The 17046-nt window shown below is 53.2% G+C and overlaps 1 protein-coding gene across 1 annotated transcript in view; it reads left to right on the top strand.

Moving 5' to 3' along the window:
• The window catches only part of LOC133349950 (dachshund homolog 1-like), a 222365-nt gene extending 207475 nt beyond the window's left edge, over positions 1-14890 (top strand). The window contains exon 13 of the mRNA XM_061563855.1: positions 14858-14890. Within this exon, the coding sequence (XP_061419839.1) occupies positions 14858-14883 (26 nt within the window). The 3' untranslated portion in view covers positions 14884-14890. The remainder of the gene's footprint in view (positions 1-14857) is intronic.
• The last annotated feature ends 2156 nt before the right edge of the window (positions 14891-17046 follow it).

Here is a 17046-nt window from a genome sequence, read left to right as displayed (position 1 = left end):
AGTCCCACTGGCTTGGAGCCCCCCCCCACTCATCCCCCACACTAAACTAACCCCCCCCCTCAACCCATCACCCCACCAGCCCCCCCCCCCCTACTGCCCCCCCCCCAAAAAGCTGCCTGCTCCAGCCCCCCTCCCACGCCACATCTGGCGTGGCGCACGTGCGGACCCCCCCCCGCCGCCCCCCACAAAATCGACCCCGCCCCTATCGCCCCATCCTCCCCCCCACCAAACACCCTCCCCACCACCGCCCCCCACCCCGCCTCACTTCCATTATCCCCCCCTCCTACATCCAGCCCTCCCCTTCTCCCCGCCATCCCGTGTCTCCCGTGTCCTTCCGTCCGCTGTGACGCACCGTTCTCTCTCGATAAACACCCAGGCATCGATGTCTACAACAACAACATCATCATCATCATTATCAACGTTATCATGGGCCATGGTCAATCCACTGCTGGATGAAGACTCCCCCGTGCCGTTGTCGATGTCCTTACTCGGCTGGGACGCAACATTCCAGACGGCACCCAGCGCAAGTGGAGCACCCGGAGACAAGCCACGAGGCGTCCGAGGGGATGTCACAAAACGACCACCGATTTACCATTGCACCTTTTGAGCACAACAACAAAAAAACGAGGCTAAACACAAACCCCAATTTGTGCGATTAACTTCTGGAGGGAAACGCAGTTTCACGCGACGCGATGCCAAGATAAACACGAACGTTTGAAACGGATCTCAACGACTTTACTGGATTTCCAATGATTTTTTGTTGTTGTTGTTATTAAATCAGAATAATTGCAATTTTATTTTGCGACGAAAGTTGTTGGGAAAATCGACGGGATGGATTCTAAACAGACGCGTCCTTTCAAAACGATGTGTACGGCATCACGAGAGATGCCTGCTTCTTCTCAGCTATGGAGGTTGCACGTGAGCTTATTTAGGGCATAAAAGTTAACTTTTAGTTTATGCCATGAATATGCAATTGTCCTTTAGTGGACCTGCCTCTTAACATCTTACAAAGACAAAGATCCCCTGTATAGCCATAACAGACTGTTGGGGCAAGTGCTGTTAGCGAGCACCTATGAAGGCCGGCACTGCACACGGGAGGGTGTGTGGCCCACACCACGTCGGGCCGCCTTTGTCTCCCTCGTGGGTGATGTTTACACATCGCACCAGGTACTCATTTGTGGCTGAGCCGCTAAACAGAATGAGTTGGGATGTGATCTGCTACTGCCTTGTATTCATTCTGCTTCGGCTCTCACTCTCCCTCTGGAGTTGAGGGACGGCGTCCGGTTGGGAAGGAGGTCTTCGTCCAGCAGTGGATTGACCATGGCTCGTGATGATGATGATGGTGGTGGTGGTTATGAAGGCATCAGAGCCTGTCCACTTCGTTCAGTTGTATCGCCAGTGCGCGCGTGTGGGTGCACATCCAGTGGCGTGTAGCGGTTCGTTGTCCTTCCTGTGCACCTCCGATGAGCACGGTTGGCTACGTACGGCGCGAAAGAAGTTCAACACGCATACGTGTCACGCGTTCCGCTGCGCTACGAACCCAGCGGCGCCTTAGACGGATGCCCGCTCGCGGCACAAAATCCAGTGGCGAATTTCTGAACGGTCCTGGGCCTCCCCCCCGGGTTAACCCAGCCTGTAAACGACCTCGTGCGGTGTGCAAACATGAGCACAGAGGAGACAAAGGCGGCCGGGCGTGGTACTGGCCACCCACCCACTCGTGTGCTGCTCTGTTCTTCGTAGGTGCTCGCTAACAGCACTTGGCCCAACGGTCTGTTAAAGGCTATACGGGGGGGGGTCTTTTGTCTTTGTAGTTGCACTTAACATCACACGATCTCCACACAAGTCCGACAGATGTATATATTATATTTTACTATTATTATTACTGCTACTACTACCCCGCGATGTGTTCGCTCTTATTTGTGTGTCTGCGAGTGTTTAAATCAATCATCGGTCCCGGACGACGAACGCCGGGGCGAGGGTGACGCCGCGTGACCTTTGCGGCAACACACACACACACAGACACACACACAGACACACACACATACGACACACATACAGACATACACACACACAGACACACACACAGACACACACACACAGACACACATACAGACACACACACAGACACACACACAGACACACACACAGACACACACACAGACACACACACACAGACACACACACAGACACACACACATACAGACACACATACAGACACACACACACACAGACACACACACAGACACACACACAAACACACACACACAGACGCACACACAGACACACACACAGACACACACACATACAGACACACACACAGACACACACACAGACACACAAACACACATACAGACACACACAAACACACACACAAACACACACAAACACACACAAACACACAGACACACACAGACACAAACACACAAACACACACACAGATACACAGACACAGACGCACACACAGACACACCCACATACAGACACACACACAGACACACACACACAGACACACACACACACAAACACACAAACACACATACAGACACACACACAAGCACACATACAGACACACACACAGACACACACACAAACACACACACACAGACGCACACACAGACACACACACAGACACACACACATACAGACACACACACAGACACACACACAGACACACAAACACACATACAGACACACACAAACACACACACAAACACACACAAACACACACAAACACACAGACACACACACACAGACACACAAACACACAAACACACACAGAGATACACAGACACACACACAGATACATAAACACACACAAACACACAGACACACATAGACACACACACAGACACACACAGACACACACACAAACACACACAAAACACCCACACACAAACACACACACAAACACACACACAAACACACACACACACAGACGCACACAAAAAGAGAGACGCGTTGTCCCGAACGAACGATTGATTGATCGAGGACATCTCTTGGACGAGGTGGCCGGCCCGAGCAGACAACGCGGCGAGGGAGGGACGAGGGAGGGATGAGGGATGAGGAGGAGGACGCGAGACGGTAGCTCGAGTCGAGATTGCTCGACGCGTTGCTGCGTTCGAAAATTAATCGACGGCACGACATCGAACCGCTGACTTGCCCGCGCTCCCGCGCGTTGCTGCCCGGCTCGACCGCGCGTTGTTCGGCGCCGTGTCCGACGTTTCGCGCCCAGCAGGGACTTGTCCCATGCGACGAGGATGCTCCCGGCACTCGCAGCGAAACGTCGGACATCGTGCCCGACAACTCGCGGTGGCTTGCGAAAACACACGTGGTATGAGCCATGGTGAAGACAAGACTCAAGGTTCCCCGTATCACTTTTGCATAAGTGGTTGGGCTTTAACGTGTTGTGAGCGAGCATTTGTTAATAGAGGCTGGCACGTCACACGAGGAGTCCAGTGGTCATCACCACGCCCGACCACCTTTGTCTCCCCGGTGCTGATATATTTTTTTCACTACACACCGCTGTCAAGTACTCGTTTAAGGCTGAGTCGACCTAGGTGAGGCCCAGGACCGATTCAGAAAAATCGCCACCGGTGTTGGCCGTGAATTCGTGTCGCCAGGTTCGTAGCGCAGCGTGCTAACCACGATGCCACCGCTCCCCATACCACGATACACACAGACACACACACACACGCCTGCACGGTCACCGCACGAATTTCAAGATAAGCGTTGACAGTATTAGAACTGTATTTATTTTTTTCATTCTTTACAATCCGCTCCCCCCACCCACCAACCCACCACCCGGCACTCACCTACCCATCTCCCTTCCGCCTCCCTCCCTCCCCCCGACCTGCCCCCCCACCTACCTCCCCACGCCCAGCACTCGCCCCCCCCCCCTCCTCCAGCATCTATGAGGACGTAACGGGTTTGACATTTGTGGAAAGTCATGGGCTCTCTCCGGAGGCGTCCGGACTTTAATGTTCGCAATCAATCATGAGCGAGTGACGCATCCTCCCGGCGCGCCGCGCCATCGGTGACACTCACGCAGTGGCACACACGTGCGGCGGTGTGACACACGTGCGGCGTGTACGCACGTGGAGTGTGTACACGTGCAGTGTGTACACGTGCAGTGTGCACACGTGGAGTGTGTGTACACGTGCAGTGTGTACACGTGGAGTGTGTACACGTGCAGTGTGTACACGTGCAGTGTGTACACGTGGAGAGTGTACAAGTGGAGCGTGTACACGTGGAGTGTGCACACGTGCAGTGTGTACACGTGGAGTGTGTACGCGTGGAGTGTGTACACGTGGAGAGTGTGCACGTGCAGTGTGTACACGTGGAGTGTGTGTACACGTGCAGTGTGTACATGTGGAGTGTGCACACGTGGAGTGTGAAACACGTGGAGGGTGTACACGTGGATTGTGTACACGTGGAGTGTGTCACACGTGCAGTGTGTACACGTGGAGTGTGTACACGTGCAGTGTGTACACGTGCAGTGTGTACACGTGGAGGGTGACACACATGCAGTGTGTCACACGTGGAGTGTGTACACGTGGAGGGTGTACACGTGGAGTGTGTACACACGTGCAGTGTGTACACGTGGAGTGTGACACACGTGCAGTGTGTACACGTGGAGTGTGTGTACACGTGGAGTGTGTACGCGTGGAGTGTGTAAGCGTGGAGTGTGTACGCGTGGAGTGTGTACACATGGAGTGTGTACACGTGGAGTGTGACACATAGTGCAGTGTGTACACGTGCAGTGTGTACACGTGGAGTGTGTGTACACGTGCAGTGTGTACACATGGAGAGTGACACACGTGCAGTGTGTACACGTGGAGTGTGTACACGTGGAGTGTGTAACACGTGCAGTGTGTACACGTGGAGTGTGTACACGTGGGGTGTGTACACGTGGAGTGTGACACATAGTGCAGTGTGTACACGTGCAGTGTGTACACGTGGAGTGTGTGTACACGTGCAGTGTGTACACATGGAGAGTGACACACGTGCAGTGTGTACACGTGGAGTGTGTCACACGTGGAGTGTGCACACGTGGAGTGTGTACACGTGGAGTGTGTGTACACGTGCAGTGTATACACGTGGAGGGTGACACATTTGCAGTGTGACACACATGCAGTGTGACACACATGCAGTGTGCACACGTGCAGTGTGACACACATGCAGTGTGTACACGTGGAGTGTGTGTACACGTGGAGTGTGCACACGTGGAGTGTGTACACGTGCAGTGTGTACACGTGGAGAGTGACAAACGTGCAGTGTGTGTGCACGTTCAGTGTGTACACGTGCAGTGTGCACACGTGGAGTGTGTAACACGTGGAGTGTGTACACGTGGAGTGTGTACACGTGGAGTGTGTACACGTGGAGTGTGTACACGTGGAGTGTGTGTACACGTGCAGTGTGTACACGTGCAGTGTGTACACGTGGAGTGTGTACACGTGCATTGTGTACACGTGGAGTGTGTCACACGTGGAGTGTGTACACGTGGAGTGTGTGTGTACACGTGGAGTGTGTACACGTGCAGTGTGTACACGTGGAGTGTGTACACGTGGAGTGTGTACACGTGGAGTGTGTGTGTACACGTGGAGTGTGTACACGTGGAGTGTGTGTGTACACGTGCAGTGTGTACACGTGGAGTGTGTGTACACGTGCAGTGTGTACACGTGGAGTGTGTGTACACGTGCAGTGTGTACACATGGAGGGTGACACACGTGCAGTGTGTACACGTGGAGTGTGATACACGTGGAGTGTGTACACGTGGAGTGTGACACACGTGCAGTGTGTATACGTGGAGTGTGCACACGTGCAGTGTGTACACATGGAGTGTGTACACGTGGAGTGTGACACATAGTGCAGTGTGTACACGTGCAGTGTGTACACGTGGAGTGTGTGTACACGTGCAGTGTGTACACATGGAGAGTGACACACGTGCAGTGTGTACACGTGGAGTGTGCACACGTGGAGTGTGTACACGTGCAGTGTGTACACGTGGAGAGTGACAAACGTGCAGTGTGTGTGCACGTTCAGTGTGTACACGTGCAGTGTGCACACGTGGAGTGTGTAACACGTGGAGTGTGTAACACGTGGAGTGTGTACACGTGGAGTGTGTACACGTGGAGTGTGTAACACGTGCAGTGTGTACACGTGGAGTGTGTGTACACGTGCAGTGTGTACACGTGGAGTGTGTACACGTGGGGTGTGTACACGTGGAGTGTGACACAGTGCAGTGTGTACACGTGCAGTGTGTACACGTGGAGTGTGTGTACACGTGCAGTGTGTACACATGGAGAGTGACACACGTGCAGTGTGTACACGTGGAGTGTGTCACACGTGGAGTGTGCACACGTGGAGTGTGTACACGTGGAGTGTGTGTACACGTGCAGTGTATACACGTGGAGGGTGACACACATGCAGTGTGACACACATGCAGTGTGCACACGTGCAGTGTGACACACATGCAGTGTGTACACGTGGAGTGTGTGTACACGTGGAGTGTGTACACGTGCAGTGTGTACACGTGGAGAGTGACAAACGTGCAGTGTGTGTGCACGTTCAGTGTGTACACGTGCAGTGTGCACACGTGGAGTGTGTAACACGTGGAGTGTGTAACACGTGGAGTGTGTACACGTGAAGTGTGTAACACGTGGAGTGTGTAACACGTGCAGTGTGTACACGTGCAGTGTGCACACGTGGAGTGTGTGTACACGTGCAGTGTGTACACGTGGAGTGTGTACACGTGCATTGTGTACACGTGGAGTGTGTAAGCGTGGAGTGTGTACGCGTGGAGTGTGTACGCGTGGAGTGTGTACACGTGGAGTGTGTAAGCGTGGAGTGTGTACGCGTGGAGTGTGTACGCGTGGAGTGTGTACACGTGGAGTGTGTAACACGTGCAGTGTGTACACATGCAGTGTGTACACGTGCAGTGTGTACACGTGGAGGTGTAACACGTGCAGTGTGTACACGTGGAGTGTGTACACGTGGAGTGTGTAACACAAGCAGTGTGTACACGTGGAGTGTGTACGCGTGGAGTGTGTACGCGTGGAGTGTGTGTGTACACGTGGAGTGTGTACGCGTGGAGTGTGTACGCGTGGAGTGTGTACACGTGGAGTGTGTGTGTACACGTGCAGTGTGTACACGTGGAGTGTGTGTACACGTGCAGTGTGTACACGTGGAGTGTGTGTACACGTGCAGTGTGTACACATGGAGGGTGACACACGTGCAGTGTGTACACGTGGAGTGTGATACACGTGGAGTGTGTACACGTGGAGTGTGACACACGTGCAGTGTGTACACGTGGAGTGTGATACACGTGGAGTGTGTACACACGTGCAGTGTGTACACGTGGAGTGTGCACACACGTGCAGTGTTATGGCGTTCGCAATTGCAAAATACTCGTGTCAATCCCACGAATGTCAACTCACTGACATACGTGGATTGACATTTATGCAGTGGCACAATTCATGGCACATTCATTCGTTGGAATGCACTGCAACGTGATTTGCAGACGCAATTGCAAGCATTGACATTGCCACTCATCTCCATGTCTGTGCCACTGTATCTGTTTGTTTGGCACACGTGGGGAGCGGTAGTGTAGCGGTTCGCGCACTGCGCTACGAACCTGGCGATCCGAGTTCGATTGTTTGAACCGGTCATGGGCATCTCCTAGGTCGACTCAGCCTTAAATGAGTACCTGGTGCGGTGCGTAAAAAAGATCGCCATCGGGGGGGCGTGGTGCTGGCCACCCACCCCCTTGTGTGCCGTTCTGGCTTCATAGGTGCGCGCTAACAGCACTTGGCCCAACAGTCTGTCAAGGCAATGTATGTTTGATTCACGTACAGAGTGTGTATGTATGTTAAACTTCTTTCGCACCGTGTGTGGCTTACCGTGCTGCCAGACTGTTGTGAACAAGAGCTCTTAGTGCACAAGGGATGGGTGGCCAAGCCCAACGCCAGGCCGCTTTTGTTTTGACTTCCCAGTGCTTATGTTTACACCACCGCACCAGGTACTCATTTGAGGCTGAGTCGACCTAGTGGAGGCCCAGGTCCGATTCAGATAATCGTCACTGGTGTTGTCCGTGAGCGGGAATCGAACCCGGGTCGTCAGGTTCGTGGCGTAGCACGCTAACCGCCGCACCACCGCTCCCCACCCAATCACACAAACGCACAGTGACACAAACACACAATGACACACACACGCAATGACACACACACGCAATGACACACACGCACAGTGACACACACACGCACGCACGTACAGTGACACACACACAGTGACACACACACACAGTGATACACACGCACAGTGACACACACACAGTGACACACACACACGCACAGTGACACACACAGTGACACACACACACAGTGACACACACGCACAGTGACACACACGCACGCACAGTGACACACACACAGTGACACACACACAGTGACACACACACACAGTGACACACACAGTGACACACACACACGCACAGTGACACACACGCACAGTGACACACACACAGTGACACACATACAGTGACACACAGTGACACACACGCACAGTGACACACACAGTGACACACACACACACAGTGACACACACACAGTGACACACACAGTGACACACACACAGTGACACACACGCACGCACAGTGACACACACGCACGCACAGTGACACACACACACAGTGACACACACACAGTGACACACACACACAGTGACACACACAGTGACACACACACACGCACAGTGATACACACGCACAGTGACACACACTCACACACACACAGTGACACGCACACAGTGACACATACACACACAGTGACACACACACAGTGACACACACACAGTGACACACACACACACAGTGACACACACACAGTGACACACACACAGTGACACACAGTGACACACACACACACGCACAGTGACACACACGCACAGTGACACACACACACACAGTGACACACACACAGTGACACACACCCACAGTGACACACACACACACACAGTGACACACACACACAGTGACACACACACACAGTGACACACACTCACACACACACAGTGACACGCACACAGTGACACGCACAGTAACACACACACAGTGACACATCACGCACAGTGACACACACACACAGTGACACACACGCACAGTGACACACACGCACGCACGCGCCGTGGAGATGAAAGTGCCATGATCTCGCCCGGTAGGGCCCCGACACCCCCCACTCTGAAGTTTCCAAATGTCACAGCCAAGGCGCTCTTTTACCTTTTTTTACATTTCTTTCTTGTGAGACATTTCTTACAAAGAAGAATTAAATTGTTCGGGGGTAATACAGAACGAGGTGGTATATATATATTTAAATACTGAAATAAAGGGGCTCTTTATTTTAACCCTCTCCCAGATGGCAGCGAATTTCAAGTCGTCCCGATCGTAAATTGAAATACCGACTCCGATTGCTCAGCATCACGCTCAGCGGCAGAGACAAAAGCCTCGACGAGCCTCAAGGATGTTGTCCGGGACGGTTGCTGCGACATGCCCCGATTGAAAAAAGCGCTTTTCAGCTCATCGGATTTCCTCCAGTCGAAAGTAAAGACTCTGATGAGATGTCTGCGTCGTGTGCGAGGAAACTGGAGAATCCTTGACGAACTCAGGGTGGGGGGTGGGTGGGGGGGGGGGATTGGTGGGTTGGGGGGACACGTGTTTACGTACGGTGGAGGTAACACTCAACAACACTCCCGTCTACTCACCACACCTCACACACCCTCCCTCACTTGCCGGCAACGACATTCAGATAACGGACAATTCTCATCCCTTCGACTAAAGCGTGCGCGTTCGTGGTGAGAACACAGCTGATTTGCCAAAGCGGTGAAAGGGAGGAACGATTGTGACTCTTGTGATTAGGGAAAACTTAAAAAAAACACACCAAGTTCAACGTGGGGCGCCCCGCTCGCTGTGTGCGCGTGTCGCGTTACTCGGAGCGGTGGCGCCAGGAGCTCGGAAGAGTCGAACGTTGGCGAGTTAAATGCCACGAGAATTTCAAAGCTCATCCTCGGAGGGCGGGGAGAGATTGGGCGCGACGCGACTGTTTGGACGGTGGCTTCGTTAGCCACCGCTCACGCCGCCAAGCAACAGACGAAGACCCCCCGTGTAGCCTTAACAGATTGTTTAAGGGGCAAGTGCCATCAGCGAGTAGCACCTGTGAAGGCCGACACGGCACACGAGGAGGTGAGTGGCTAACACCACGCCCGACCGGCCGCCTTTGTCTCCCGAGAGCGATGATGGTTTGCACACTACGCACCGGGGCACACATTTGAGGCTGAGTCGACCGAGGAGAGGGCCCAAGAGGCGGTTCAGAAATTCGCCGTTGTTATCGGCGGTGAGCAGCGACCGAACTTGGATAGACGAGTTCATAGCGCGGCGAGCGCGCTGACCACTGCGCCACCGCTCCCCGCTGTCGCACGAACACTCGCACGCTTTCATGCCGCCCCGTGAACACCCCCCCCCCACCCTACAGCCCCCCCACCCTCGCCCCAACACCTCTACTCTCTGATCAACTTAAATCCAAACCGCGTGCTATCGCAGGCGGATATCTAATGAGTGGGCGGCAAAGCAACAGAGGGCATCAGGACACGACCACGCGCATGGGGAAAGTGGAAAAAGTAAGAATTCCAAATGCCACATTTAGGCAGATCGTGGTGTTGGGTGCTTGTGATGGGGGCTGGTGGGAAGAGTAGGGGCTGAGGGCCTCAGGAACAGGGATGTCGAGAGGGGTGGTAAATTCCAAAAAAATAAAAGTGGCCAAATAACTAATAGGCCAATAAATTGCGAAGGGTGGGTTAATGCATGAAGACTGGTTCATGTTTAAGTTTTAAGTTAGATTGTGTTTAACCAGGTGAGAGCTAAAAAGAACAGGATGAATCTCGTTCGGAATTAAAACCCTGGGCATGAGTCCATCAGTAGGGGCGGCGATGATTGCTGCTGTGTTTATAATCCCAATTACGTATTTTTTTTCGGAATTGACAAATTTGGACTGTGACGCCTTTCACACGATGGCATACTCTTGCGAATGACGCCAGGGGATCTGTAACGTCTACTGCGAAGCACACGACGCGTGCTATTATACCGGTCAATACGCACACCGTAGTAGTAGTATTAATCAGGGCGGCTGCTGGGTTCGAGCCGCGAGCCTCTGCAACAAGGTGCGGACGCGCTACTGTGGGGCCGCGTCACCGCCCCAACACGAGCCTCGTACCTGCAGCAATGAAACATTCCTGACTCTGACAACCACCGCTTCGTAATGTGGCACCCCGAATCACGTGGCCGTAGCCTCATTCTCACCACCTCGCCACCCTGAAGCGCGTGGTCATGCCCGTGATCCCAACCAATCATCCAGCGGCATTAACCCCACCAGCACCTCTGGCCTTAACCAACCAGTCACGAGCATTAACCACACCGTCATCAACCAGCAAACCAGGACCAGCCCTGTCGCAGACCCCCGAGGCTCCAGCCCGAAACGTCGCAAGCGCGTCGCGTCCTCTCTCCGCGTCCTCTCTCCGTGCGTGCGGCGCTCGGAAGCGTCGCGGCCGCTCGTTCATCTCGTGATCGTAATTAAGCGCGCCGAGCGAAATAGGGCGACGCATCGGCGCGCAGATTAATATTACAATCAAGCGCGGCGGCCCTAACAAACTTTGATTTCCGGGCTTTAATCATCGGCTTTGTACATTTGCCGCATCTCATTTGTCCTCGGCTGTTCACGGCGGGACGCGCGCGCCCGCGCGAACGGTCGAGGCGTCTCTCCGTTGCCGTCGTTGTTGTTGTTGATTTAACCCCTGCGATGTCCCGAGTGCGACACCGGAGATTCGACGCGCAAACTCTTCCACCACGCCCCACCCTCCACCACTCCGGTGGCAACATCCGAGCTGAATCAGCGCGGAAACCCCACGGTACAGGTAGCTTTTTTTCCCACTGTGACTGTATTCCGCGCCGAACCGGAACGATGATTCCGGTTCTGCGCCTGGTATGCCGGAGGTCGTGGGTTGTGTAACTTCATCTCTTCCATAGTTCTATTAACTACTTGCCGAGGGATGGCGTAACTGACAGCACGTGCTTTAAAAGCGTTATGGGGTTTAAAGTCGCACTGCTTGGAAGAATACGCAGAGTAAAACGCAGATGAATAACTTCATGAAGTGAACATTAATTATCTGCTGAAAAGTACCGTAAAACCGCACACAAACAAACAATGTAACACACTCATGAGACATGCAATTACAACGTCGTGAGAAACGGATATCGTGCATAATCATAGTTTAGTCCTTAGTTTTTTTGTGGCTGTTGTTGTTGTTGCTGCTGATGCTACTATTGCTGTGATCACGGCTGCACGGATGTCCCTTGTAAAATAGCCGGGACTCTTTGAGCAACACATCACATGAATTCTAGATGTGAAGTTTTCGTGACTGCAAGGATCCATACTCTTTGGTTCTTTCGGTAAAGTCACGTCGGTGAAAAAAAAACGAGAATTAAAATAAAAAATAGAAACAACTAAATTAAATCACGACGTTTCGGAAGCAACACAAGCTTCCGTCATCAGGTGGGACAACCACAGCAATTTTTTTTATTGAGACAACAATTTTGTTTATTGAGACAACAATTTTGTTTATTGCTGTGGTTGTCCCACCTTATGACGGAAGCTTGTGTTGCTTCCGAAACGTCGTGATTTAATTTAGTTATTTCTATTTTTTATATTCTTATTTTTAATTTTTTCACCTACGTGACTTTACCGAAAGAACCAAAGAGTATATCAAATCAACTCACCCACTCGGCATGGGGGGGGGGGGGGGGGGTTAGCAGAACGTCGCATTGTAAACAACGGGACACGCATCAACACGGCGTGGCCATTCAAGATCGACACCACGACGAGCAAGTCCACCGGCACACCAAGCAGAGCTGAGACAATACGTTAACAGAAGTCGATTTCAAATCGACATTTTTGTTTTAATTCTCGTTGTATTCCGTGCGCATTACGTTAGCCTGAGTCGACCTCGGGAAAGCCCAGGACCGGTTCAGATAATCGTCACCGGTGCTGGCCGTAATCGGGAATCGAACTCGGGGGCAGGTTGGGTGTTCGTAGGGCATCGCGTTCACCGTTGCACTACCGCTCCCCACCTACCGCCCCCCGCCTACCGCCCCCCACCTACCGGAACCCCGCCTACCGGAACCCCACCTACCGCTCCCCGCCTACCGCCCCCCGCCTACCGCTCCCCACCTACCGCCCCCCACCTACCGGAACCCCGCCTACCGCTCCCCGCCTACCGCCCCCCGCCTACCGCCCCCCGCCTACCGCCCCCCACCTACCGCCCCCCACCTACCGCCCCCCACCTACCGGAACCCCGCCTACCGCTCCCCACCTACCGCCCCCCGCCTACCGCCCCCCACCTACCGGAACCCCGCCTACCGCCCCCCGCCTACCGCCCCCCGCCTACCGCCCCCCGCCTACCGCCCCCCACCTACCGCCCCCCACCTACCGCCCCCCACCTACCGGAACCCCGCCTACCGCTCCCCACCTACCGCCCCCCACCTACCGCCCCCCGCCTACCGCCCCCCACCTACCGGAACCCCACCTACCGCTCCCCGCCTACCGCTCCCCGCCTATCGCCTAATCTCCTCTGATGCCAACACTCGTGTGCTCGCAAAACTCGTGGGATCAATTTTGGATACCCTATGACTGTCGCCGTGACCATTTCACCAAAATGTTACTTCGTGGTTGCGACTGACCGGCCCGGGTGGAAGGTTGATAGAGGGGATGGAGAGGGGTGTGATGTGTGTACCGTATGTTGAACTTCTTTCGCACTGCACGTAGCCAATCCTGCTAATCGGAGGTACGGGGGGGGGGTGGAAGGCAATCGATAGGACGACCGCGCAGTGGATAGATCAGCGCTGACGATTGATGCTGATTGTAATAATGAATGCTTGTAAACAAAACCCACTTGTGTTTTGTGTTATCAGTATAATTTGTGTGCTCCACCTACCCCCCCCCCACCCCAAACTTCACTCGCTCGTGCAAAGAAAAAAATAATAGTAAGAGCGTAATTATAAACAAAGTTTGCGTAATGATGACAGCCAACGGTCGAACTACAAAAACACAACAGGCCACATTTTTTTATTGTTTGATAATAATAAAAATAAATGTGGCGCTTTGCACACGGGCACGTATCCCCCCCCCCTCCTCCTCCACTCCCCCCTCCACCACCTCCTCTTTGTGACGTGGATTCCGCGACCCACGAGGTTAATTGAATGACCTTTGGTGGGGTTCCTCTCGCTCGAGCCGTAATCTTCAAAAAGTTTTCCCTCCCGTTTAAAAAGAGTGTCGTTGTCAATCTTGCATTGCTGCCCAATCACCATCAAAGTGGAGACGGTGAGGTTCTGGGGGGGGGGGTTGAAATGGGTGGGGGGGACTACCATGTCCACAGATGTTTTGCCCAGTCAGATGTGTCCACAGTCCCTCCCAGTACTGATTAAAGGCACTAAATCAAATCTACGGCTAATTGGTGTTTGACTGATTGCGTTTAGCACCGATGGGTAACTTGCTAATTACTGCCGTGCTAAAATAATTAGATTCGCACCTTTACGGGGAAGAGAAAAAAAAAATGCAAGGAGAAAATAATCAAGGGCTTTCATGCGGAGACAAATGTAGTGGTCACAACGATGGCACCCGGGCGTCGTGTTTAATCTCACGTAAACACGTACATTTGTGTTAGCTTTTGTTTTTACAAATAAACGACTTCATTGAACATTTTTAAAAGATTACATTTAATCATTATTTGTGTGCGCGCGCGTGTGTGGTTTTTTTTTTAGGTGCGGAGAAGAACATCTGGCCGTAATTAGGCTCGCGGGCTCAGTGCTGTTCGCGTCTTTGAAACGCTCCGTAGCGACGATGCCTCCATCCATCGCACGTGGAAGGGCGTGGCGATCGAAGGGGCGAAGACGATTTCTGACATTTCTCACAAAGGCAAAGGTCCCCCCCCCCCACCGTATAGCCTTGGGGCAAGTGCTGTTAGCGAGCAGCAGCAGCAGCGGCAGCGGCGGCACCTGTGTGCTGATGTTTGTTTACACACCGCACAAGGTACTCATTTTAAAGGCTGAGTTGACCTAGGGGAGGGCCCCAAGACCGGTTCAAATATTTGTCACTGATTTTGTCCGTGAGCGGGAATCGAATAACTACTCCCCAGCGACACGTGCTCACACACAACCGCCCTTCACCACTTCATGGCGGTGGCGTCACCACGGCGATTTTGTGCCAGGCTACGTGCACATTGAGGCCATGTGGAGTGTCGAAGGCTCGCTGGCAGGAGGTCAGGGGACAGACCTAGGTGCCATGGGTTGACCGACTGAAATGACTGGCAGAGGCACAACCTGTGCACCCCACCAACTTGCTGCCATGTATCTACCCGGCGCTCCACTCGTTGTTGTGAGCGTTGCTCCTCAGCCCTCCGTTGTTGTTGGAGGGCGATTGCCTCCAACAGCAGAGTAGCAGCGTCCTTCACGAACCTCCTCCACAGAGGCCGATCTTGACACCGTTGACACCAGTCATCTGCAAGTTCACTCAGCTCCACGTCCTTCTGTACAACACTCCTCTAGCCCGTGCCGAGCCCGTGTAGCCCCCTCGACCTGGCCAAACTAAAGCTGTTTGGGTATGCAGGATACGTGTGTTTGTGGCAGCACGTGGCGAACGGTGATTATCACACATACACACACATACACCTGGACACACCTGCACACACACGGACACACACACTCACAAGGGCGCGCAATACCGAGTGATTTCAACGCGACAACGCAAAAGCATTTGCGATTGAAGCTCCTGCATGCGGAACCCGTTACTCACGCCTCTCTCCCCCAATCCATCTCCCACTCTCTCCCTCCCTCTCTCCCACTTTCTCTCCCCTGCCCCCCCCCCCCCCCTTGCTATCACCAACCAACCACCAGCCCCCCTCAATTTTTTTTTTAGTGGCGAGTATCTAACAAACAAAATCTGCTGTCAAATCACGGCCCTCGCAGCTGCGTCGGGCCGGGTAACGAGAAACATCTGTGAAATCTTCACAATCTGTTGCTGTGTTTGTGTGCGTGTGTACGTGTTTAGATTATTGTGTATATTTTATTATTATTTTAACACACACACACACATACACACGCGCGCGCATAAATACACGCGCACACACGCACGCGCGCACGCACGCGCACGCACATAAATACGCACACGCGCGCACGCACACACGCACGCACGCGTGCGCGAAGGAGTGTTTGATGTCAAAATGCGTTCCGCTGCCTGCATTGTGAAGGAGATGGAATCTTTTGACCTCACCCACCCCCCTTTAACCGGGGGGGGGGGGGGGGGTGGACACACGTTTAGCAGCAAAGGGGACCAGCTAAGGGATCGACGTAAATCATTGCGAGCATTGGTCAATCCACTGCTGGATGCTCACGATTATCCTTGCGATGTAATCACCCAACCGATCGCTCCATCTCCTAGCCCCGCGGGACGACGTCCTCTCGGACGCGTTCCATCCATCCCCTTGCCTGACCACTGGCCATCGCTCCTTCTCGTCGTCACGTGGCCTGCCAAAGCCCACGTGACTGCTTTCAAAACAGATTGAACGATATTGTTATTATTAAAAGTGCGTACGTTCGAGTGATTCCACGTGTTCCCCTTTGGGAGGCAAAAGTCAAGGTGATTTCCTGTTCAAATGAACATCGGGACGACGCTCGACTTATTTGTACAGTCTTGAGCCAGTGGCGGACATTCCATGTTCCCGTGGCAGGCGCGAGTCTATTCGTAGGACAACCACTATTTGGTTTTCCCCCAAAAAGTGGTACTTATTTTATCGACCCCTGAGAGATGATATTAATAATCATAATGTCGTAGTTCATGCCAATCGCATCAATGAGGAATCACAGACAAAGCTGGAAGGCAGCCGGCGCCAACAATAATTGCCCAAGCTCTGCAGTCCTCTATATACGAAGATGTTTTCATCCAATGAATGAGT

Source organism: Lethenteron reissneri, chromosome 32 (genome assembly GCF_015708825.2).
Source record: "Lethenteron reissneri isolate LAM-NWPU_2019-01 chromosome 32, ASM1570882v1, whole genome shotgun sequence".
NCBI classification, from domain to species: Eukaryota; Metazoa; Chordata; class Hyperoartia; order Petromyzontiformes; family Petromyzontidae; genus Lethenteron; species Lethenteron reissneri.
The sequence above is the reverse complement of the archived record's forward strand: the minus strand, read 5'-3'. Positions and strand labels throughout refer to the sequence as shown.